The sequence below is a fragment of the Suncus etruscus genome, chromosome 3 (genome assembly GCF_024139225.1).
Source record: "Suncus etruscus isolate mSunEtr1 chromosome 3, mSunEtr1.pri.cur, whole genome shotgun sequence".
NCBI lineage: Eukaryota > Metazoa > Chordata > Mammalia > Eulipotyphla > Soricidae > Suncus > Suncus etruscus.
The window spans coordinates 23,950,605-23,977,581 of NC_064850.1; the positions used below are offsets into that span (position 1 = coordinate 23,950,605).

Here is a 26,977-nt window from a genome sequence, read left to right on the forward strand (position 1 = left end):
TACTCAGATGACAATATGAGGTGCCATAGATTGAACCTGGTTGACCCTGTGCAAGGCAAGTACCCTAACTGCTATGCTATTGCTCTAGTCCCAATCTGAAAGCCATTTCAATTGTCATTTTACACATATAAATATGGGGGCTTTTAATATTAACTTTCCAAAGTTATTAATTAGTTTATGGTGTAGAACTCAAGTCTGTATTCGTTAGAAGATAAACCTAATGTGTCTATGAAATATAATGCTCCAAACACAAGAACCTATGATTCTTGTGAGGTGCAAATGGAACCTACCAACCTGACGAGGGGGTACAAAGAAAGGAATCCAGGCTGTATTCCAGGACTCCACCAATGTCAACAAAATTTTCTTCCCTATATAACATATGCTGTGACATACTGAGAAACTCTATGAACATGTATTGTTCATACATTAACAGTACATCTACAATTGTTGCAAGAGAGATATATTAACCTCCCTCTTTTTGTTTATGTTTTTTTGTTTTGTTTTGTTTTGTTTTGTTTTTGGCCAAAAGAGTGATACTCAGTGCTTCACTCCTGGATCTGAGTTGAAAAATCACTCCTGGTAGTCTCAGGAACTATATGGGTGCTGGGAATCTAACCTGGATCAAACAGATACAAGGCAAACATTACACCCACTGTGCTATCACTCCAGCCCTTAAACTCCCCCCCTTTTTTTTTATATAGATGAGTGAATCAAGGTTCAGTTAGATTGAACAAATTAATTACAATTATAGTATATGAAAGTGTCAACACTGGGATTCTGCAGTTTGTTCTCACACACTAACCCTTTCTATTGCTACACTTTTCTATTTCCCAGGAGCACTCCAGTTTGCATTGTATATAGAGCTCAATTTCATTTGGTTGACAGATGAAATTCACAGGCAAACTTACTATTTTTCCTGCACCCTTGCACATTGTCGTACAGTCTGTAATCACATTATTAAACATTTACTAGAAATGTGATTTTCCTTGATGCATAATTGCCATCTTCAACATTTAATTACACTAGACTTGTTTTCTATTTTAATCACATTACAGAAATGTGGCTTTTTCAAAGTTTTAAGGTGAAGTCTTCTTTCCAAATATCTATGGGTATTAGCTCGCCTTGTATCCTGGGAAGGGAGATAAGAATATTACAAATTCTTACATAAATAATTTTAAGAGAATGATATTCATTAATTATTGGTAAGACTGATATACTACTTATTTTTTGCTAGATTCATAGACAATCACATTGAGTCTTCCTCATGGCAATCTGGCAAATGATTCTATTATTATTTCCATATGGGAGTGAGAAAATTGATTCTTTTTTGGGGGGGTCGTTGGGGGGGCCACACCTATTTGATGCTCAGGAGTTACTCCTGGCTAAGCACTCAGAAATTGCCCCTGGCTTGGGGGAACTATATGGGACGCCAGGGGATCGAAGAGTGGTCCTTCCTTGGCTAGCACTTGCAAGGCAGACACCTTACCTCTAGCACCACCTCACCTCACTGGCCCTGAGAACATTGATTGTTAGAGAGATTTTCATAGAGTCTCTAGTGTTATATTACTGGTAAGTCAATAGGGTCATCCAGGGTTTGAGTGTTGACATGGAAACTGTGAACCTTTATTTACAGAAACTCATCTCTAAAAGGTCTAACTTGTATAGGTGTATGCGATCTTAATTTCTTTCTTGCAATACTTTATGCTGTTAGATATAAACAAAACAATTTCAAAAACAGCCATAGACATCAAATAAGCAAATATACATTTTGTCTTCTAATAAATTTGATTTTCAAAATAAGTTTATGATGAGTGAGATTTTCCCCTTGCTTATTTGAAATCTACTGCTATGTTTTTATTGATCATTCTTTTATAGATGGTTATCTTATTTCTGCTTAGTCTAAAGAGAACACAGTGATGTTAAATTGGATCAGTTCAATTCCTAGAGACATAAAAAATAGTACTTCTATATAAAGTGGTAGAGATGCATACTTGAGGTTAACTCAGGATAAAAATATATTTAAGTGAGACAGGTAGTGAGACAGGTAATTCATTTTACCTGTACTTAAGCAAAAAATAATAATAATAAAATAAAAAACCAACCAGATGCTCTTTTCCTGACTCTACAACAAAGACTAAAATTCAGTTTCATTTTTATTTATGCTAGGGCACACATTGCTTAAAGCAATATTTGAAAATAATGAGCAAAGTTTTATTATGTATTTAGTTCTGTTGTATCTTTTAATAGCTAGAAGCTGAGGTGATCCATATACTATTTTTTTCTTCTTTGCTGACAGAAGCTACATATTTTTATTTTTCTTTGAATAGATGGTTTTGTCTTCTGCCACAGGCTTGGCTGCCCTAACCTGTTTTCCATAGCCCTTCTTTATAAGAGAGAACTGACTTCCATATTTATCTTATATTCTATGTGCTCTCTGATATTTCCATCCTCTATGTCCAAGAAAGTCTTATCTTTTTTATCTTGACTTTCCATAATGGAAACTTTTTGATTGAACTTGTTTCCTGTCATTGATCTGCCCTTACAAAGAATCTCCTTAGATGTGACCCAGCCTTCTTGTTATTGAAATGTAAAATTTTTAGAATTTGTTTTTCAACATGGTCAAAGAACAAGAACCAGGTTAGGAGGTTAGGAAAGTTCATATATATAAATATATATATACATATATGTGTGTATACATATATATATGTGTGTAATTATATATACATGTAAGCACTAGTTTAAATTCTATTTAAAAAAGTCAAACTAAAGATATCCAAGGAGATATATAGTTCAAGTGATAGAACACATGCATAATATATATAAGTTCATGGAATCATGTGGTAACACAGTACCCCATTACCATCAACATTGTGTATAGTCCTGATAGCCCAGAACGTTGCTGACTCTTTAAAAATCAACTAAAGCAGAAATAGTTTTAACTGTGCAAATTTGTGTCATATTTTGTGACATGTCAGTGTACCTATAACAAAGTTACTAATACTATGTCAAGTTTCAATAACCAGAATAGAAAACACCACAGATTTTGCTCCTCTATGTTTAATCAAAGTGGTCACAATTCTATAAAATCGTATTTATTTTTTAAAATGAATCAAAGCAGCTATATGTATCCAGTCAATAAGTATTAAATAAATGTAGCCAATCAATAAGTGTTAAACACTAACTGTGGTGATAGTATCAGAAGCTTCTATTAATTTCTTTGGCTACACAGTGACAATATATACCAAATCAAAAAATATTCTTTATAATTATACAACTTGTTTAAATTCTTTTAAAGTATAAAGAAATACATAAATGGTTTTATTATAAACAATTTTAAGAATTTCTTAGAATTTTTTCTTAAAACAAATTATTGTGACTTTAGAAATTTGTGGAAGGATACTTCTGTAGATATAAAAGGGTGAGATTCCCAGTACTCATATAAAACAATGAAAGCTAAGAACATTTAGACTTCACTAACGAGTTGTTTAATTACTAATTATTAAGTACAAAAAAAAAGTAAATCCAAATACTTTTTTTGTCAGTCAAGGTATAAAAAGATTTGGTATTGTACTTTCAAATTTATATGAAATGAACGTCTGATACTGACCATTGGAAATTAAATAGGAATTTACTTAAATAAAAAAGCATACCAAAAGAGAATCAACATGATTTTAGACTTTCAAATGAGTAGCTAAATTTTTCACTGAAGTTTTAATAGGATAAAGATAGGGAAGACATTAAAGATATATAAAAATAAAGGCAATACATGTAAAACAATACATTGTTCTCAGTAAGAAACTGACATCTCCTCAGATTGTCTCAGAAAGCGACTGCGATAGACCAAATAAAATCTATTAGTCTTGCTTTATTTTCTTTCTCCCATTACAACCTCAGAGGATTTTGAACACCGAGTAGGTGCATACAGGAATTTTGAAATACTTTTAGTTGGCCATAAAATAAGAAAGTTGAACTGAAGGAGGCTTTAGACCATTGTGTTGACTAGTCAGAGTCTTGACTAGCCCTGATCACAGATCTTACTTCTCTAGTCCTAACTTCCAGTCTTAGCTGCATGCAAGGTTCTGCAACAGTTGTTTGGAGCCCTGCCTTCTTAGTAGTCTGGTAGAAATGCTATGGTACTTATAAACTTCACCAGTGAACACATAAGCAAAATGCTAATAAGCTTTTCAGGCAGTAAATCTAGCTCCTTTTGTGACTGCATAATGATATAGCTGAATCATTGTCATGTTACAGTTGTTTTAACTTATTTTCCAGGGAAATTGACAATACAAATATATTTTGTTTCTTCTCTTCTTGATTTCTCTTCTGGTTTCAAGTCCTTGCTGTGTGACCTTCCTAACACAGCAGCTACTAAGAACTAACTATTGACTAGAGGGGCTAAAAAGTTTGAAAGTTTATGCCTTCAAATATCACTGTCCTTTTGAAGTGTGATAAAATCCAGTTGAAATCCCAATTGACATAGCCAAACTAGCACAGAAACAGTCCTAGTATCGAGAGTCCTTTGTTAAAAGAAACCATTCACATTCTTCTCTAAAAGTATTTTAAGCATCTATCCTTATGAATTCCTATCCTAGCTACTAGATAATAGAACTTGGGCTATTATGCAATCAGAACATGTTTCAAGCCAATGGAATGGGTATAGACAAAAATTTACATATATCTTCACAAGCACTATGTCTAAATTTGCCTTTCTTTGAGTGACACTCTGAACCAAGTAATTGAAAGAACATAAACAGTAACTCTTTGGATAGTATCCTTAATTTTTAATTGGAAAAGAGTTGACCATCCTCTTTCAGAAGCCTAAACATGTCTGAAGATTCAAATCTGGTTTTTAGTCATTGTCCCTGAGATTCAGACTCAAAACCATAAAACCAAGAAAACTGTCTGTTCTCACCTCATCTGTCTTATCTCTTGTCCTAATTATACCTTATATTTACTAATGGACTAAGTGCTTTTTGACAGGCCAACAATGATACATCAAATGATGTCTCATGGACTTGAGTAGGCAGATTGAGTCACTAAGGGCCTTCTTTTAATCTCTTGAATCATTATTGCTAGGATAAAAGCAGGTTGCTAAGAAAGTAAAATTCAAAGGAACCTAACAATTAGAATGATGAAAATAACAGGTCACTTGGTCCATTTTTCCAGGTTGGTTCAGAAATTTCTATACAATATGGACTACCCTAATTTGACTAATATAATTTGAAATGTTGCAGATAATAGTTTTCTTTTTTCCATCCAAATTTGACTAATATAATTTGAAATGTTGCAGATGATAGTTTCCCCATTTTTCTACCCAGAAAGAGATCAGTCTGTTTTCTCCTCTTTGACTTTTGTGCAAGATCATTACTTTTTTATGCAATTCCATATTATTAGAGATTTCATTTAAAATGACTCTGAATCATTTATTCAAATTCTACATCTTTATTTCTTAGAGAAGCTATTTCTTGTTCTAAGATGCAAAAATCTGTGGTGAACATGCAAGAGCAATTTTTTGTGAGGTTGGAGTTCTAGTCTTGAATTCAGTTCTTTACCCATATAAAGATTATAGTTCATCACTGACCAATCCTAGATTATAAAAGTATTCTTTTCTTTGTGGTATTTATAAGACCTATCTTTTTATACAGAATACACACATCAGTATTGAGAGTAATAATTGCATTTTATAGCACAAATAAATTATAGATATTTAGAACTATGTATACATCTTTAAAGTTATTTATCAGATACTTAATGTTGAATATCAGGTATTGTATGGCATTTCAAATGATATGAAAGATCATACATATTTTATTAAAATGCCTCAAGTAGCCTTATGGAAATTTAAGAATCTTATCAGTCATATAAACATTCAAGTATTTGTTAGAGTCAGCACCCTTTCCCTGACATTTTTGTGGTGAAGTATTCATCAATGTCATGAATATTCTTGAGCATTAATGCAGCAGTGTTTGTTGTCTTTGAGTAGTGGAGAGGAATTGTGGAAGTGATGTAGTATAAAACATTTTAAAATCTCATTTTAAAAATAATTATACTTTTACAAAAAAGCATAACTGTTAGAAGAGATATTCAGTTCAAGATAGTGAAAACTATGTGCCAGATTAATATTTAAAATATGTGAATAATTTTACATAATTATTGGTCACGTTCTTAAAAGATTAAAAAAATGCTAATTTAAAAACAAATTTCTGTTCTGACCTTTGCATTTACAATGTGAACTAATACTTGGGTCATGACACATTCCTTGATAAAATTCTAATTATTTCAGTTATTCTGTTATTTGAGTTGTCACATATTCTTTATGGAGTTGTCCTTACTCTTAATTTAACCTTTTGCATCATTAAATTTGATTATTTTTTTTATTTTCCTCTAGTGCCAAACTTCCATTTATATGCTAGTACAATTTTGATATTAGACATCAAATTTTCAGAAAATGGCAGAACTATTCTCAGTGAGGTTATAGCTTGCTTTTTGATAATTTGTAAGTTTCAAAAGGAGTTGAAGGGGCAATAGCTTCTTGAAACCCAGAGTTGTAATGTGGGAATGTATTGTTGTACTTTGATATTTAATTCAGTGTTTGGATTAATTTTTATTGTTTATATAAGTAGGGGGTAATGGTGGGGAAGATTGTTCTAGTCTAATACCAAATATGGCTATTGGAAACCAGTGATTATTCATACTTCACAGAAACATAAATTGGTGAGATTTCAAAGACTTAAGGTTAGGAATGTGAGTGAAAGCAAAGTTTTCTCAGAAAATAAGCAGGAAATATTACATTTCCCATGAAATCATTTAAGGAATAAGAAATTCCTTGGCAGTGAAGGGCTTTTTACCATTCAACCCAGCCTGTTCTTAACAATATATTGTCCACTCCACATTAAAGTGATGGAAGGGGGTCTTATGAGTAGTTTTTCAGACATTAATTTTATTTCTTGTTGCATGCATTCAACCACCCCCTACCAACTCTTTCTCTCTTCCTCTTATCTAAATCTAGACACAGACCAGAGAAGTATCCATCCATTTTCCATGTTCCCTGCCTGGTTCCAAATCCTCTAGTCTTGACTGTTCTTCATTTTCACAGAGCTGTTCTATTGTGCATCCCTTTCCACAAAAGTGATTGATCACATTTTCTTTAGAATGAAATGCAAAACTAAGGTAATCCATATGAAGATACTTATGACTTATGACAGAAGTTCCTTCAACTCCACAGAGAGCAACTGTGTTTCCACCTTCATTTATCAAGCATTAATAGAAATACTTGGTGGCAAGAATGGTTCTTTAATTTACACAAATTCAGCTTTTCATGAATTTCCTGAAATAACTATATAATAATATTATTATTATATTATATATTATAGATATAAAACCCAAAAATAGTTATTTCAGGACCAGAGAGACAATTGAGCATGCCAGATGCTTCCACATGGCTGACCCAGTTTTGATCCTCACTCAATACCTCATATGGTCCCCGGCACCTGCCATAGTGATTCCTACGCATAGAGCCAGGAGTCTGTCCTAAACAAAGTCAGGTGTGGTCCCCAAACAAGGCAAAACAACCAAAATAGTTATTTCTTAGTTTGTGTTTCCATGCTGATTAAAGGTATTTTTTTCTGACCACCCTGCTAAATTGTGTGGAGCTGGATGGCTTCCATGGACTCACTAGCAATTCTTGGCCTGAATGGGGTTAGTGGTCTCTGTTCTTCTGGCTTCTTTTGCAAAAATAGGTAGGTTTCACTTCAACCTTAGACTTCAGCAGCAGGAACAGCATAGGACCTTTCAAAATTTAGTCTGCAGCACGTTTCCCAATTCCACCTTGCCCAAAGAAACAAGTTCAGAGTCAACACAGAATCCTAGGGAGAAAAATTAGAATCAATGACTGAAAGAGATATGACCCTGGGAGGGGTGTTTGCTGAGTTTTATCTTGGGATCCCATATTAACCTCAAGCACTTCAGGAGTGATTCCTGAGTACAGAACCAGGAGGAACCCCCATCACTGCCCGGTGACACCTTTCGGTATGATGGCAAAAAAACCACAACAAACAAAAAGAATAATAAACACTCTCTTGCTGGAGAAATGGCATGCTCCATTGCAAAGAGGTGGTGTGGAAAGTAACCATTTTGCAATTTGCCTAACAACAACTGTGGGAAAATTCAGATTTCTAGAACTTTCCTTCCTCTGAAACTTTTTTTTATCTCATTCCCAAAATTCCGATCTCAACCTGAAGTTGAAGCATAATGGTTTCTAGAGGATGTAAACTATTATTATTTTTTATTATTTTATTTAAATAAATAAACTATTATTTTTTAGCTACTTTGATACTAATCTTGGTTCTTTTATTGGGGGGGGGGATGTTGGGCCACACCCGGCAGTGCTCAGGGGTTACTCCTGGCTATCTGCTCAGAAATAGCTTCTGGCAGGCACGGGGGACTATATGGGACGCCGGGATTCAAACCAACCACCTTAGGTCCTGGATCAGCTGCTTGCAAGGCAAACGCCGCTGTGCTATCTCCCCGGCCCCTAATCTTGGTTCTTAATGTTGTTTGTATATAAACCTTTTTTCCCTTTTTCTCAGTATATCATTTTGTTTTAAATTGTATTGATTACTTGATAAAAAATTAAACGTGTACTTTTTAATTTTTAAAGCTTTTTTCATATTCCCTCTAGATCTTTTAAAACACACTGTCTGCCTTTGGGGAATTTATGATATATAGTGTTATTTTTGAAGCATGTCATATTTTTAAAGCACATTCTCCCTGTCTTTGCTTTTATAAAAGGATACTTGTGTTATAAAAAGAAAAATAGCCTCATGCTGATCTATACTTTTCTCTAGATATTTTCTCTGAACTCAATACATTGTTATCATTATCCTTTGTTTGTAGCCAGATATGAGGCCAAGCTGCAATTCTCACAAAGAAATCAATTTAAATTAATTTGCCAAGTAGAATTAACGAGGCATTGTATGAATTCAAGCTATACTACAACTAGTGAATTCCCTGAGGTTATTTCTTCACAGGGAAAATTTTGTTACTTATATCACTTTGCAGTAGTGTATGACTGGCCTTTGATTCTTACATTAAATGATGTGTGACTACCAACTGTTTCTTTCTTTGAAAAACTTAGAAAAACCATAGAATAAATGGAACAAATAGGAATATAAACAGTTCTTCCATTGATATTTTGAGGATGGAAGCTCTTTTGCAAGACTGGCATGTTCTGTTCTTCCTGTATTGTCTTCTTCCTAATAATGTTCAAAGTAAAAGTCTGAGAAACGAGAAAAAGGGGGAAAATATATTTCTCAGATGATCTTTGTGGTTTCCTACACCTTACCATTCTAAGCTTTTCTTAGCAACATATAAACAAATTGAACTGGATTCTGTCTACAAAACTTGCTTTTAGTGGAGAAATAAAAATTAAAATTCATTTGCTTAAGAGGGACATTAGTACTCTGGGGTCTTCATTGGTCACCCTCAATTCTGTAGTCAAGAGAATTTTCTTCTAACTAAGCAAATGAATTACAAAACCATTAGTTCCTTCTAAAGGAAATAGTAATGTAGTCTTTAAATTTCTGGATTATATTTCTAGATTTTTAGGTGAATAATTTATCTAAAATAGGTAAAGATAGGTAAGGAATTTAAACTCCAAGGCCCTGTCAATGCTTTTTCAGAAATATCTATGGATGCCAATCAGAATAAAAAACTAGTGTAGAAAAAATGTCATAAATTTTACATTGTATAAAATGTTAAATTTCTTAAACTTGGCATTGAGCTATAGAATTCTCAAAGTGTTCTGTTTGACATATAGTTTGTTGTACATTTGACCATGTCAAGAAATAATGTATTCATCAAAATAAATCTTATCCAATTAGTCTAAATTTTCTTTGAGTATAGCATTCAAAAATAAGAAGATGAGTGGCCAGAGTTATAGTACAGAGAATTAGGCACTTTTCTTCCCTGTAATGATTCTGGGTTCAATCTCCAACATCATATATGTTCCATAAACCCTGAGTGTAGAACTCTTCCCTGTAATGACTCTGGGTTCAATCTCCAACATCATATATGTTCCATAAACCCTGAGTGTAGAACCAAGAGTAATCCCTATAAACTGCTGGGTGTGGCACAAAAACAAACATTAAACATAAAGAAGAAAATTGCTAATTTTCTTCCAATTTCTTCCCCAAAGATGAGAAAAGTATTCTTAATTTTATATCTCTATTGCCCAAGATAATATTGTTTCTCTATTACAGGAGAGTGTATTATACACTCCAGATCTGCCTCTAGTGGAACACTCTCAGGCAGAGCTTTCTAGTTACTGTGCTTCTAATAAGGTGGAATGAATTACCCCAAATTTAGTAACTTTTGATACGAATATTTGTTATCTGAAAATTTTGGCAGTCAAGATTTGATAGCTTGTCGGTTGAGAGGTTCTGGCTCAAGATCTTTGTTGAGTTGAAGGCAATATACTGATGGGAATGGCAAAAATCTCAAGGTTTCTCTAGGCCTGATATCTAGTAGACCCAGTTCTAATACAGAATCATTTTATGATTTATGATTTATCTTTATGGTGGTACAGTAGCTTCCGTAAGGTGAGTGATGAGACATAAGGTTTAGGAAAGAGGAGGTCACCTTGCTACCTTACTTGGCTTTTCTTCCAAGCACTGCTCGAATGTGGCTCAGGGGCCATTTGCATAGATTTTAGGATAGCCAGACCAGATGGTTCAATGCTTGAGAATTCTTGATCCCTGGCACTGAGTCTCTAGGGTTATTCTAGTGGTGATAGGTATGGGGCAGAGGGTAAGGGGAATATCTTCCCATACCAAGGATTAAAAATGGGGAAACATGTGCGTGCCTGGCAAGTTGTTTTCTAAGCCATCTTCCTGGCATTTTTAAATTCAGTTTCTAAGGTCAGTCACATAACATGCTTCTGCCATATCCTGAATTTTAGAATCAAGTTACTAAATCAATCTACATTCAGAACTAGAGAGCCAAGTTTCACCCCTTACAGAGAGACCATGTGTAGGCATTTTTTTTTAAACTTCCCCAGCATTTTAGTTTTCTGCTCCAAGATGTGGATGTCTTTTCTTGGCAAATCAAAGGATAGAGTCTTATAAAATATAGTTTTATATTTTTAATGCCTATGGTACAGTGTTGGGAGGATTAATGAGAATATACTTATAATAGAATTTTGAGCCCTACGGTCAACAGTACTTTATAAACATAAGATATTAGTTCTTTGTTGAGACCTCTCTATCATTTTTAAGTGACCAAACATTTTGCATTGCCTTTGGGTAGCACAGTACCTCACATTTCAACTCTAAGAGTTCACTTGGGTTAATATGGAAATAAGACCAGAGAAAGAACTAAGTCCAGTTGCCCCATTTTTAAAATTTAGTGTTTTATATTTGCTTTGCAACTTACAAAGTGTTCTTTAGGGACAGAGACACTTTATGAGTCTCTAAAACGTCCTGCTCCTTGAGTCTACCCATATTGATTTTCTTTTGCCTGTGGCTCTAATACATAGTATTCATTCTCCAACTGTTCATTAGACCGACATTCTCATTTTTTAGTGTCAACAAAGAAATAAAGAAAATGTTTGCTTCTGTATTCCAAACTCAAAACAAAAATGCAAAAAGTCCTCTGGCATTAATTTTTCATAGATGAATATTGCTACAGTGTTCCTATTAGTATGTCCATGTGCTTGACAACATTTAAGATTGTATTAATAGTCCACCTGCAAGAAAGCATTTTCTGCCAGTCTGGTGCAAATTGCCAGAACCTTTAAGCCACTCATCCTCAAGTTAGCAGTAGTATATCATCATTACCTGTGGCTGGACCAAGAAATCACATTTGTCAGTGCCTGAATTGCTCTTTTGCTTTAGTGGTTTTAGAAACCCTACTTTGCTTTGGAAAATAGGAATAGCTGAGTATATTTTATAAGATGTAGACTTAAGAAAAGCAGCAGCTAGGAAGTTTAGAGGCTATTTGGGAATGCTTCATTTTCTAAGGACAGTTCATCTTGGGAGGTTAAACTTTGCTAGACCAATTGGAATGTAATCAACTACTGAAAGAAGGCCTGGCAAAACCTGGGACCATGAAAACATTGTGCATAGAAACAATATACTTCATTCTGATCATTAGGAAAGAGTCAATAATAGTAATAATCATAGTTTATGTAATTTGTATAAAAAGCAACATAAAGAGATAGATGTTTGTTCTATGTGTTGTATAACACTAGAACAGCTTTTCTTACATTACATTTTATGTATTTTCTAGTGTGATACATACTATAGTGAGCAGAAAATAGAAAAAATTGAAACTAAGTGGCTTAGATAAAAACACATAGCTTGCACGTGATTAGGATTTCTGAAAGCTAATATTCAAAGTTAAGTATGTTTTCAAACCCATGTATTATCCATAAGAAATTGACCATACTTTCTAATGTATATGATCTGACTTGATCAATGGAGCATGAATATTAACACATAAAATTACTTTATGTGTTACTCAGAATTCTCAATATCTTCCCATTATTTACTTGGAAGAATTTTTACTCCTTTATAGCATCAATTCTTATTATAAAGAGAGATTTCCACATTAAAGAAAAATCTTCAGGAATCAACTTGCTTTTTTTGGCCTACCTTCCCTCTGTTCTCACTCTTTTTAAAAATTCTAAGTGGATATACCTAAATAAAAAAATGTGGAAATTTTCTGCATTAGAGTTTGAAATTATATGTATGAACCAGTTCAAACTTAATAATTTTACCTGTGAGCACTCTGTCCATCACAGTATTCAACAGTGTGTGTTAATGTGTCTCTCGAAGCCATAGTGTTGATTTGCAAATCACCAATTGTATGAGAATATGAAATTTCAGTAAAAGTAAATAAAACTACACACAGCCCTTCATAAGTAGAATAACACTTGATTAATTTTTTTATAATTTAGTTCCATGTAGGTGAGTATCAAATTCATGTAAGTAATTTCAGATCTGTCTTTTTGAAGATCTAATTGTACATTTTAAAGATTTCTCAGTGTGATTAATAATTGCTGTTGTTGCATTTGGGGGTTCTAATTAACATATATATGTCTCTTTTTTTAATGACACTACTATTCATAAAGCCATACTTTCTTGAGAATAACATTATATTTTATGATAGATTGATTTCACTCTGTTTAAATTTTGATACTGAATGTTATAATAAATGTACAGCTGAATGTAATTGAAAATTAACTATGGATATATGTTCATTTGATGAAGTTTTCTCAGTTTTAAAGTTAATACCTATGTATGAAATCTTATATTTACACAGTTGTTTGATAGTCAGTCTATTTGATTAATCTTGGGTCAAAAGAACTAATTCTCATGCACATGTTTCTAAAAACAGTTCTCACTAATATTTGAGATAAATTAAAATAAAAACCAACAAGATCATGAAAAGAGACTAAGAACAATGTAAATGCGGCATTTAAACCAATTTGGTTTTCCAAATGACCTTATGTTTTTCACAATTTTTAATAGTATGCAACATTGCTATTCTCTGTGCCAGATATTCTCAGCCTGGTGTGAAAAACTTAAACTCATTTCTAAATGTCTTTAAAGATGAGGTGGAGAAGAATGACTCACTCTCCTTTACTTTATAAAGGGTCTTAGGTTGAATCATGGCTATGCAGTCCTCTCAACATTTCGCTTATTTATAACCCAACATGATTTTTCTCTTTTTCTATCCTTTACCATATCCTAAAACGATCTTCTACAGGTTTTTATTTTTAAAAAAAATGTGCCTGGGAAGATGCTTATGTGGACTGATAACCCCTTGTATTCAGAGGAAGTAAATCAATGTAACTTCATAATTAATTAATTTTGTGCATTTAGACTCAGGAAATTTAGGACTCAGGGTACTTTTGATTTTCCCTGCATGTTACTAAGAATATTTAGCTTTGTATTTGGTATTTACTGCACTTAACCATTTTACAGAGACTAGACTCAAGGTCATGACCATATTTAATGTTATGGGCAATAGAAACAGCCATAGAAACCCCATAACAATAGAAGAATATTTTCAAGGTGAACTTGACATAGCCCATCTGTCATATCAAATTTTATTGTAATGCTGTGACTAAACCTTAGAAAGGTTCAAAACTTACGAATGTGCATGGTATTCCTTTGACTATTTGTATAAGGAATGTACAGGTTTATTTATCTATAAATACTGTAAGGTAAGATTAAGTGTTACAGTTTTATTCTTCCAGAAAAGCATATGATCCTTTACTTGGAGGCATATGAACATTTATTCAAAATAAGTTTGAGTTAATACAATTCTGAGTTTCCATATCCAAAAGAAGGGATCATTATTTTGATCTATAAATGTTAGCTATAGTAACAAGTGAAACAAATGTTTTTTTCCACTTTGGTCCTATTGAAATCACAAAAAGTAGTTTTATTCCTATTTTGTATCCCTTTATACAGCTTTTCTTTTTCTTTTTTCTGTGAGAAACAATACTTTAAGAAAAGCTTCACATTATACTTTGTCACCTAAAGTGGTTTATTCCATTTATTGGACTTTGTCTTTTGATATGTTAATAAGCATTATGACAGATAGAATCCCATAGTTACCACTTTCATCATCTTTGAGGTTTTGTTTGTTAGATTGGTTAGCTTCCTTTTGTTTTTATTCCATAGTAGTGAAGATAATGAGTCAGCTTTTTATAATTATTTAATTATAGAATATATGAATAAGTAATCTCAAAGATATTCCAGTATTGCTTCCCTTTCACATCACACCCCTCATAGAAAGCAGGTACAAATTAAATCACATATAGATTTTTTCTGTCAATAACTCATCTATGAGGTAGCCTAAAAACTGAAAAATCATAAAAATCTTTTATTCATTTGTATGAAGTTATGTTTAATATTAATATATTTTCTGGTTTTCAAGTCAATTTTTGAAGACCCTAATTTTATTTTAAAGGATTTTTGGGGTGCCGGAGCAATAGCACAGTTGCAAGGTGCATGGGGCTGACCCAGGTTGGACCTTGGTTCAATCCCCGGTGTCACATATGGTCTCAAGCCAGGAGCTATTTCTGAGCGTATAGCCAGTAACCACTGAGCACCACCGGGTGTGGCCCCAAAACAACAACAAAAAAAACAACAACAAAACAACAACAAAAAATATTTTTTAAGTTTTGTTTTCTGTGCTCAAGGGTGTCTGCTAGTGGACTTGAGGGACCATATGGAGAACTGGGAAATCAAACCTCTTAATGTAAGGGAAGCACCTTAACCACTGTACTATCTGTCCAGCACTATTTGTTTGTTTGTTTCTTTTGTTTTTGCGGAGCAAAATTCTCCCAGGCGGTACTGAGGAGGTCTGAGGGCCTCTCCCTGAAATTTTCAGGAATCTGAGCTAACCGGCCATTTACTACTAGAAATCAAGATGCTGTGTTGAGGATTGCCTGTTGCTATCCTTGTGCTTAGAGCCATCTACACCCAAACCCAGCTAAAGGCCCCAATACTGCATCCACTGATGCACATGGGGACCATTTATTACAAGGAATCAAATAGAGCATGAACTCTAATCTTTATGTTATCTCCAACCCTGCTTTTATTTTTTGGTGGTGTTTTGGGTCTATACCCAGCAGTGCTCAGGGGTTACTCTTGGCTCTGCACTTAAAGGTTATTCTAGGCAGTGCTTGGGGGACCACATTAGATATCAACGATTGAACCCAGGTGGACTGTGCACAAGTCAAATGCCCTAAACACTGTGCTATCACTCTGACCCCATGATTTAATTTTTACTTGAAGTTATTTGTAATGGATAGGCTTAAATTCCATTAGGGGACTGTAAAGTCATAATTTTGAATTAACTAGTTTCTGTTTAATCATGTTGATGAGATAGAATTGTTCCTAAATTTGAATTTAATTTTTTTGTGATTTGAAGATATTAAAGATTATATCTACAATGCAATTCTTCAAACCTATGCTCATGAGAGAATCCAACACAGTTTGGTAACATCAGTAATAAAAGAAAAAGGGACTCAGCAGTAAATATGAAAGTAAAGCATCATGTTGGATATTTAAAACTCTTATTAGCTATTTCATATTTGGAAGAAGCATCCATAACTGGTTTTGAGTGGATGATTATTCAGTAAGTGCCTCTCAGAGGTAAAATGAAAAAATAAGTTAAACATATATTATCTGCACCATTCATTAGTAAAGATAAAATATAGGTGCTCAAAAGTCTAGAAATGCCTGTATTATAGTTTTAAATTTATTACTTAATTTGAATTTCCTTTTTTGTCAAAATGTGGAGAAAAGATGGACGTAATAATACAAATATCAAGAGCCACCTGTAATACTCTATTACACAAAGGTGATGAAAACTTGGCCTTCTTTTATGGAATAAGAAGTATCTGCTAATCACTAAGGCTTAAATTTCCTTTGTTTAGCAAATGGTTTAGGGGAGAGGTAGGAAGGAAGTGGCCATGTGCTTCTGATAGGATCCAGTAGTGTGTGTAGGGGGGCATTTAAAGTCCTCTACTTCATCAGATTTATCAGGAAGGTTAACTAAACACAGGCCAAGGATATTGATGATTATCAATGTCCATTAGCCAAGGAATGGTTAAGACACTATAGCAAATGATGAAAGCAAACCCTTTTAAAGGCCGAGCTTCATACTGATCTTTTCTCAAAAGCTATATTAGAAAGCAATGCTGAGAACTGCATAGCTAAGAGTAGCCTGACCTCAAACCAAGGGCAAAGTGACTTCAACTCCACCTCTCCTAAAGATAAATTGATATCTATCCTAAAAACTTCATAAAACACACCAAAAACCTATAATGTTTTTAATGACGTATTGACTTTTCAGATTGTTCTTTAAGCTGTTTTTTAAACTTTAAAGGCAACACTGATAATGAACGCTTCCAAATGGTAAAACAGAAAATCCCCTTCAAATATAACCGGCCCGTAGAGGAGTGGCTGCAGGAAAAAGGTAACGGTCGTTAAAACTTTCATTTTAAAATCATTTGATTCTAAACCCTCATTTTTAAAGCCTGCAAATAAATGTTCCTTAAATGATAATCGCCTGCTGCATAAATGACTGTTTTAATTTTCATTATAATTTGTGTCAGCTTCCACCTGCCATATGTTGATAAATCATGCTATAATACATTGCCATTAAAATACAGTTAAAGGGACTAACATCTAGCTTGCTATCAGCATGATAAGCACAAACAAGAAATTCCAGGAACCTCTAAAAAAAAAAAAAGAAATGTATTATGGCAATTTAACCACTGCATGACATTATTTGCTAATTTGTTTTAAATTACCTTTTACACCAAAGCTTTCTCATGAAATTTCAAAAGAATTTTAAACCCTATGTCTGGAGGCTGTTTGGCTTTACCATCTGTAACATGGGTAACCACCACAACAACAACAACAAAAATCACAGATCAATTCTTGAAACTTAAACTGCTTAAAACAAATGTTGTAAAGGGAGCAATGTTTGTTTTTTTTTTAACAATGACTTTTAAACAAAGAAAAGAAGTGAAATATGAATTTTGCCTCTAGAGGTAATCTTACAGAGGCAATAGTATTTCATAAGCAATTAATTTTGTCCTAGTTGCTGACTGAAACTTTAAAAGAAACAGACTTGCTTTACACTTTGGTTGTGTGGTACCCTCATAATTTTTATTTTAATGCAACAAAAGTGTAAGTGATGAACAACTGAGTTGGAAAAGGAAAGGCTCGTGAAACCAGCATAGCACTTTCTGATTTGCTAAAGAAAACAGCCACTTTGTTAGTAAAAGAGGGCAGCAGTTATAACTGATGTTAGCATTTTCTGTGTGATTTCCATCTTAGGATGTAATTTGTTATACTTCAATAAAGAAAAATTACTCTTTAAGAAGCTATTTATTCTGGTATATTATTTTTTATTTTTCTGAGACAATGTAAGTTATTCTTACCTCTATCTCTTATATGAATTCTCAAAATTTATAGAGATTTGAGTGATATATAAAAAGTAATCCATTGCATTAAGTGCAACTTTAAAAAAACTTAAAGTACTCTGCAGTTTTAAGTAAAATAAAACATTCTTCAAACACGGAAAATCCTCACTGAGTCTTAACTGCTTGCCCTGTTTTAAATGTCTGTGGTCTAATAAAAAAAATAAATTAAGTATAACTCTAAAAAGAAAATAATTGTATTCAGTAATCACCAGCTTATAAAGTCCCTTTAACATTAAGATGATGATCGCCTCACTTTATAAAAAGGAAAAAAAAAATTAGATGCATGTCCAAGTCTCATGTGCCTGAGAGAACCTTTTGTTTCTTTCAATTTTATGTTAATAATATTTTTCTCCATTGCCTTTTGAAGTCTAATTTTAATAGCATGGCAGGCATTTTCATTTGTATAAATCATTATAAAGTTATTAATAGGCTTTTAGTTTTCCTTCTGATAGTATTGTTTTCAGTTGGTTTTCTTGTAGAAAAATACATTTATATTCAAAAATAAGAGGCTGGGATAGGAGTAGTGGTGGTTTAGGTGGAATGGAGAGGGCTTAATCAAATGTCTGTTTATTTATGAAAATACTGTTGAAAAGAATAATTTTCAAACTGGAGTCTTCTAAATTATCTTAACCAAAATTCTCTTTAAAACTAATTTTGGTGAGTAACATCTATTTATTTCATTGCTTTACCCCTTCCTGTGACTAGCTAAATTTCTTTTCAAAGAAAATAAAAATGTGTTTTGTAAGACCTTGTAAAGACAGACTTAAAAAGGTTAAGTCTCATCAAATGATTAGGTAGATGTGTTAATATATTTGGAATTTCCTGATTGCTTCTTTGGAATATTTTCTGTCATTGGAGAAGAGATGTGGAGCACAGCATTCCTGAGTCTATTTTCTGGTTCTGACATTCTGACCTTAAACAACCCACTTAACCTCTTTATATCTCAGATTTCCTAATATAGGAGAGGAGAAATAATACTGTCTATTCCCCAAGGGTAATTTGAGGTTTAATTAATTAGTCTTTGTGCAACATTGACTGGAGACATTCGAAGATTTAATTTAAGCAATGTGTGAACCTGATTTACAAATGAGCTAACAAGTAATGACTTTTAAAAAGATGGGCAACCAAAGCAAAATAAAAGTAACTTACTATAAACCCTGTAGTAGTGTTTAAATAAATTTTTTATTACTCTTGTAAGGGAAATTCTTAATTGGTCAATGTATTATACCTCGACTTAGCTGGAGAATTAAAGGAATCAAAGGAAGTGTTGGCCAGAGTATTCTACCATTTCTTCAGTGACTGGCCACTTTATTGTTAACTATCTAGTCCAGGGTTCAGATAGTATTGGAAGAGATCTTGAAACACAAAAAGCAACTGAACCACATGTAGACTGTGAAACAGGCAGGAAGCAAAAATATAAATGTTTCTTACAGCTTGAAGAAAATTTGAAATGTAGGACATCCTCTTCCTTATATCACCTAACCAGTCTTATCTATAAATTAGTTAAATCTCTCTAGGAAGTCATTATTATCAAAAGAAAAAAAGAAAAAAAAACAACTTAATCTTATGTCCCAGGTAACAGATCTTTGCCTTTCCTTTTTGCTTGAGTCCATCTTGAACAAGAGGTATTTATGTAGTGAATGGTGGTAGTAGAAAGATCCATATTTGTAGCCAGTATAATTCAAATTTACATTTCAATTTCTGTTGATTATCTTATTTGGGACATAAACTATAATCACCAGAAAAATAGTATTAGTATTATTGTAGATTATTATTTAATATCAGGATTATTTAAATATTAGTTAAGTAAGATTAGAAATGTAAGATGTACCACATATAAATAACTAAATATATTAAACTTATCAGCAATTTCAATCTATACCAAAAAAGAGGACAGACCTTCATATTATGGTTAGCCAATGTTTACATTAATGGAAGATATGAACTTTTGAATGCCAATTCCCCTATGCAATATTGTTCTTGTATTAAATTTTCACAGATGCCAACTTGAGTTTATTTGAAGGTAAATTTATTCACTACTTCCTTTGTTTGATTTCTTTATAAGTTTAGGGTTCGCATAAAAGAAGTTAAATAATAAATAGCAAGAATGTATAAAGTCCATACCATTACCCAGTGTAACTGTAATTAAACTTTCCCCACATATTGTGTAACAAGTGAGAGGGTAAAGGACAGGCAATGATGCATATGCACAGGCATTGAAGAAATTGGAAGGAAAGTAATGAAAATTTATTACATACATTTTGATGGTATCTTTGAGATCTGGGCAATGCCCTTTTGATTAAAAACAGCAGATTCAATTTTCATGCTTTAGGAATTTTTATATAATTTAGAACATTTTCACCTTAACAAAATCATCTGACCACACAAATGTAAAGAGTTTTTTTTTTTCTGAGCAGAAGCATTTTTTCCTTCTCTTTTAAAGGTCTTCCATTATTATACTTTGAAAAGCTATTCACATTACAAATCAGAAATTCAAGGATAGCTAACTTTTCTATAGCCTTTAGAACATAGTAATAGTGGTAGAAGGTAAGCACCCAGATACCACATTTTGCCTATATGCATTAGTGATTATGAAGCAAAAATGCCAGCTTTTTTTAAAACATATAGCACTTCCTTTTATTAAGCAGGAAGAACAGAAATTTCTATGTAGTCACGTAGAGTTAAAATAATTTATATAAGTAGAAAAAGAATGAATGAAGCTCTTCTTGATCATTGACTAAAATGGAGAAAAATTCAAAAGGGATATGTTTAATTATATTAAGTTTATCCTTCTTAAGGGAAAGCAGAAAGAAAAAAAATGAGAAAGGTAGAAGCTTGGCTTAATACAACTGATAGGGCTTTCCAGGGAGAAAATTTAGCAGTTAAGAGATATTTTTTAAAGAAGTAGCTGGCAGTAATATGAGTTATACTATTCTAAATTATTCTGCCCTGGTTTCATTATTATATCTTCCTATAAATAAGCATAAATGGTTCCCTTAATGGGAAAACCAAATAAGGTGAGGTCCTAATGTTCTTCAGTCCATTTACATACCTTATATTAATGTCAGGGATGTTATATATTTTAGGAAAATTTTTATTTAAGAATAAATAAATTACCAATTTTCAAGACTTATTGATTTGACTTGGCATTCCCCACCTCTACCCTGCTAGAAATATAATTGATCCCATGTTATATTTTAGATCACGAAATTATTTTATCATGTGACAACAATCTCTTCCCCTGAGTTAATAGATACCAAATGATGTCTCATAATATTTATTAAAAAGAAAATATAGATAAATATTAAAGAGTATGAATATTTATAGTAAATAGGTTTTTAATGACTTAACATGCTTTTATTCCCAAGGTTGCAATGAACCCTAATATTTAAAATGAAATTTGATTTGATTTTATTGACTTAATTATATGATCTAGATTATAATTTGATATTCTGAGTCACTTCACTTAGTTTTCTTGTGCCATATATAATTTTGGTTCATGTTACTTTTAGGTTAGAAACAAATAGGGCAGAAAAGAAAAAATTCAGCACACCAGGCATTGTTAGCACCTGCTTTGGAATTTCTTTTCGGTTATTCATAATTATATGCTCAAGAAGAAAGAAATACCATTCATCATTTATCCAAGTCTTTTATTGATTAAAAATTAAAGAAATATATTTGATTATTCTATTTATTTTAGTTTTTAGCTAGACAGTGGAAGAGGTAAACATAGTAAAATGTTACTTGCCAATGTTTGTATTGGAACTTTACTAGACAATTTTCTCCACTTCAATTAATTTTAGGAAGCCTGTTTTGATGCCTGTTTTATTCAGACCAAGTAAAAAAAATAAAATATGTAGAAATAATGATATTTCCTCCACCCAACCCACTAGGCCGGCAGTTAACCATCTTCAACACCCAGGCGCAAATAGCCATTGGTGGAAAAGACAGAGGACGCCTCTTTCAAGGCCAGCTCTCTGGGCTCTATTATGATGGTTTAAAAGTACTGAACATGGCAGCTGAGAACAACCCCAATATCAGAATCAATGGAAGTGTTCGACTGGTGGGAGAAGTCCCATCAATCTTGGGAACAACACAGACGACTGCCATGCCACCAGAAATGTCTACCACTGTCATGGAAACCACCACTACAATGGCTACAACTACAACCCGCAAAAATCGCTCAACAGCCAGCATTCAGGTAAGACTTTAATACAAATATTTATTGTTTCTGTTTTCTGTCTTTGAGGTTTCTGTCTATCATGGTCAATGTTGCTCTGTAACTAAAGAGTTACTATGAGTTATTAACTGAATTATTATGCTAGTTCTATGGATATATCAGATGCTTATAGCAAATAAAAAACTAGAAATAGGGTAAGTTGAAGTCTTGTGGTACTCCTGGGATATTAGACATATGATATTTATCACTGGAATAATAAAACTATTATTTTAAATGAACAATGGATTTACAAAATTAAATATTCCCTCCTTTCATTTTTATTGCCCTTTCTTTACAATAGCACAAAAGGGAAATGAGAGAAAAGAGAATTTGTTATCATAGAAAAGCTTATAACTTATTAAATTATGTACTTACCTTCCCCGTGGCTTTTATGGTACATAAATTGTTCATTTTTGAGGTCAATGGGTAGCAGTTTATCACAGGCAATTGAAGCTACTGACTAGAGTATTCCTTATAAAATGTTCTTTGTGTTTGCTATTAAGTCTTGAATAATCACTTGTTATTTTTGGCCCAATGTGTTTCTTTTATATTTGACAAGATCCTAATTATATTTTAAAATTGAAGGTCTCTGTTTAGTTATGCAGGACATTTTTAGTTTTGTGGTAAATTTTTTTTAATTTTAAAGTAATTATATTCAATCCAAAGCTTAATACTTTGCTAATTCTCTTGGCATTTCATAAATCTAGTTAGTAGAGGGTAAGAGGTTAATAGAGTTATTAGCCTTAAATTTTCTGGCATAACATAGATATTCTAATTACTTATGGGGAAATTACCCCTAACTTACTTAGTATTTGTACAATATTTATTAGGCCAGTATTTGGCCTTAATTTCCAGGTTTATGATATTTTCCAAGGGCTTGATTGAGTTTTTGGACATGATCCTCCCATTAGGTTTACTGCACATTGTAAATTTAAATCAGTAATCAATTATATTCCCTATGTGTCCTCATTCTTCTGCATTAAATTTATGTGAATTACATATTGCATTTTAACTCTTTTTTTGTGGGAACACAGAGAAGAAATATCCAGATGACAATTACATGATTCCACAGGAGAAATTAGAAAGTTAAATATATTGATGATGTCAACAATTCTAATTTTATGCATTCTAGAAAGGCTACTAAGTACTGGGTTAGCATAACAGTTTTATTGTCACATATGCTGTTACATGAATACCTACACACGTACTCAAAAAAATAGCTTTTTTCTACTGACATTAAAGCAATAACTCCTGACAGTTCGCTCTACTCACTGAAAAGAAGATAAAAGGCAATATATATTTCTATTATGACTCTATAGCTCAACGGCATATCTGTTTATTGTTGGTGAAAGGATAGTTCTGTCTGCACAGGTCTTGGCAAACTTGTTCTGTTTCTGTCAGAACACATTCCTCTAACTTGGTGGGAAAGAGAAAAGAAAATGGCTTTTTCTTCATGGGAATGGTTGGTTCTATAGTCTTTTTCAAGACCCAATTTTCATTGACCTCAGGAGGATTTCATGTGACACAGACATTCAGAATATAAACCATGGTAATTGTTAGGTTTTGGCTTTCCTTCTGCAGAAAATATTTTTAATGAGAGCAGATTGGGTGCTTCTTTCTACAAACCAAGAAAATCAGGGCTTTGGGAGAAAGAAGGATTGGGTACAAGATACAAAAGTCTTGCAGAGATTATTACACAAAAGATTAAAGAACCTATTATCATTTTAGAGAAATTTTCAGTTGGAAGATGCCCTCTCTAAGAGCTTTTAATTTGGTATATTCTTTTTTCCTTAGCGTCAATAATTATTGGTCTATATCCACAGGTCTTTTTTTTCTTCTATGTAGCTCAAAAATGATTTATAAATCTGTCAGGGATTTTTGTTTATAAAAGTGCATAAATATTGTGGAAAATAGCCAACATACTTGAATTAGACCTGAATAAAGGATTTTTTAAAATTTCTATGTCTTTTGTAAAAATTATCTAGAGGAAAATTTTGCCAAATTCTTGGGTAACTTTTATCTTATCAGCAAGTCTTAAAAATACATTTTATGGGGCCAGAGAAATAGTCAGCAGGTAGGGCGCTTACCTTGTAAGCAGTCAACCTAGGTTTAATTCCTGGCACCCCATATGGTCCGCTGAGCTTACCAGGAGTGATTCCTGAGTGCAGAGCTGGAAATAACCCTAGTACTACCAGGTGTGATTCAAAACCAATGAAAAATACATTCTATATGGACCCAAGATAATATAGCAGGTAAAGTGCTTACTTACACAATACCTGCCATCCCATAGGGTCTGCTAAGCCTTCCCACAGTGATTCCTGAGCACAGTGTATAGATAAGCCCTAGGAACAACCAATTGTGATCCAATATTTTTTTTTTAATTTTTATTTTTTTATTTAAACACCTTGATTACATACATGATTGTTTTTGGGTTTCAGTCATGTAAAGAACACCACCCATCACCAGTGCAACATTCCAATCACCAATGTCCAAGTCTCCCTCCTACCCACCCAACCCCCGCCTGTACTCTAAACAGGCTCTCCATTTCCCTCATACATTCTCATTATAAGGAAAATTCAAAATGTAGTTATTTCTCTAACTAAACTCATCACTCTTTGTGGTGAGCTTCCTATGGTGAGCTGGAACATCCAGCTCTTTTCACTTTTGTGTCTGGAAATTATTATTGCAAGGGTGTCTTTCATTTTTCTTAAAACCCATAGATGAGTGAGACCATTCTGCGTTTTTCTCTCTCTCTCTGACTTATTTCACTCAGCATAATAGATTCCGTATACATCCATGTATAGGAAAATTTCATGACTTCATCTCTCCTGACAGCTGCATAATATTCCATTGTGTATATGTACCACAGTTTCTTTAGCCATTCATCTGTTGAAGGGCATCTTGGTTGTTTCCAGAGTCTTGCTATGGTAAATAGTGCTGCAATGAATATAGGTGTAAGGAAGGGGTTTTTGTACTGTATTTTTGTGTTCCTAGGGTATATTCCTAGGAGTGGTATAGCTGGATCATATGGGAGCTCGATTTCCAGTTTTTGAAGGAATCTCCATATCGCTTTCCATAAAGGTTGAACTAGACGGCATTCCCACCAGCAGTGGATAAGAGTTCCTTTCTCTCCACATCCCCGCCAACACTGTTTGTTCTCATTCTTTGTGATGTGTGCCATTCTCTGTGGTGTGAGGTGGTATCTCATCGTTGTTTTGATTTGCATCTCCCTGATGATTAGTGATGTGGAGCATTTTTTCATGTGTCTCTTGGCCATTTGTATTTCTTCTTTGTCAAAGTGTCTGTTCATTTCTTCTCCCCATTTTTTGATGGGATTAGATGTTTTTTTCTTGTAAAGTTCTGTCAGTGCCTTGTATATTTTGGAGATTAGCCCCTTATCTGATGGGTATTGGGTGAATAGTTTCTCCCACTCAGTGGGTGGCTCTTGTATCCTGGGCACTATTTCCTTTGAGGTGCAGAAACTTCTCAGCTTAATATATTCCCATCTGTTAATCTCTGCTTTCACTTGCTTGGAGAGTGCAGTTTCCTCCTTGAAGATGCCTGTAATGTCCTGGAGTGTCTTGCCTATGTGCTGTTCTATATATCTTATGGTTTTGGGGCTGATATCGAGGTCTTTAATCCATTTGGATTTTACCTTCGTGCATGATGATAGCTGGGGGTCTATGTTCAATTTTTTGCAAGCGGCTATCCAATTGTGCCAACACCACTTGTTGAAGAGGCTTTCCCTGCTCCATTTAGGGTTTCCTGCTCCTTTATCGAAAATTAGGTGGTTGTATGTCTGGGGAACATTTTCTGAGTATTCAAGTCTATTCCACTGGTCTGAGGGCCTGTCCTTATTCCAATACCATGCTGTTTTGATAACTATTGCTTTGTAGTACAGTTTAAAGTTGGGGAAAGTAATTCCTCCCATATTCTTTTTCCCAATGATTGCTTTAGCTATTCGAGGGTGTTTATTGTTCCAAATGAATTTCAAAAGTGCCTGATCCACTTCTTTGAAGAATGTCATGGGTATCTTTAGAGGGATAGCATTAAATCTGTATAATGCCTTGGGGAGTATTGCCATTTTGATGATGTTAATCCTGCCAATCCACGAGCAGGGTATGCGTTTCCATTTCCGCGTGTCCTCTCTTATTTCTTGGAGCAGAGTTTTATAGTTTTCTTTGTATAGGTCCTTCACATTTTTAGTCAAGTTGATTCCATGATATTTGAGTTTGTGTGGCACTATTGTGAATGGGATTGTTTTCTTAATGTCCATTTCTTCCTTATTGCTATTGGTGTATAGAAAGGCCATTGATTTTTGTGTGTTAATTTTGTAGCCTGCCACCTTGCTATATGAGTCTATTGTTTCTAGAAGCTTTTTGGTGGAGTCTTTAGGGTTTTCTAAGTAGAGTATCATGTCATCTGCAAAAAGTGAGAGCTTGACTTCTTCCTTTCCTATCTGAATTCCCTTGATATCTTTTTCTTGCCTAATTGCTATAGCAAGTACTTCCAGTGCTATGTTGAATAGGAGTGGTGAGAGAGGACAGCCTTGTCTTGTACCAGAATTTAGAGGGAAGGCTTTTAGTTTTTCTCCGTTGAGGATAATATTTGCCATTGGCTTGTGGTAGATGGCTTCAACTAGATTGAGAAAGGTTCCTTCCATTCCCATCTTGCTGAGAGTTTTGATCAAGAATGGGTGTTGGACCTTATCAAATGCTTTCTCTGCATCTATTGATATGATCATGTGG

At 33.5% G+C, this 26,977-nt stretch overlaps 1 protein-coding gene across 11 annotated transcripts in view; it reads left to right on the plus strand.

Annotated features, from left to right (window-relative positions):
- LOC126003964 (neurexin-3-beta) overlaps nucleotides 1-26,977 on the plus strand; it is a 1,607,127-nt gene that overhangs the window by 1,422,653 nt on the left and 157,497 nt on the right. For 6 of the 11 annotated variants that reach the window (XM_049770305.1, XM_049770308.1, XM_049770306.1 and 3 more), the window contains 2 exons: nucleotides 16,906-16,995; nucleotides 21,904-22,211. In XM_049770305.1, the coding sequence (XP_049626262.1) occupies nucleotides 16,906-16,995; nucleotides 21,904-22,211 (398 nt within the window). The remainder of the gene's footprint in view (nucleotides 1-16,905; nucleotides 16,996-21,903; nucleotides 22,212-26,977) is intronic. The other 5 variants (XM_049770307.1, XM_049770309.1, XM_049770315.1 and 2 more) reach the window with 1 other exon arrangement.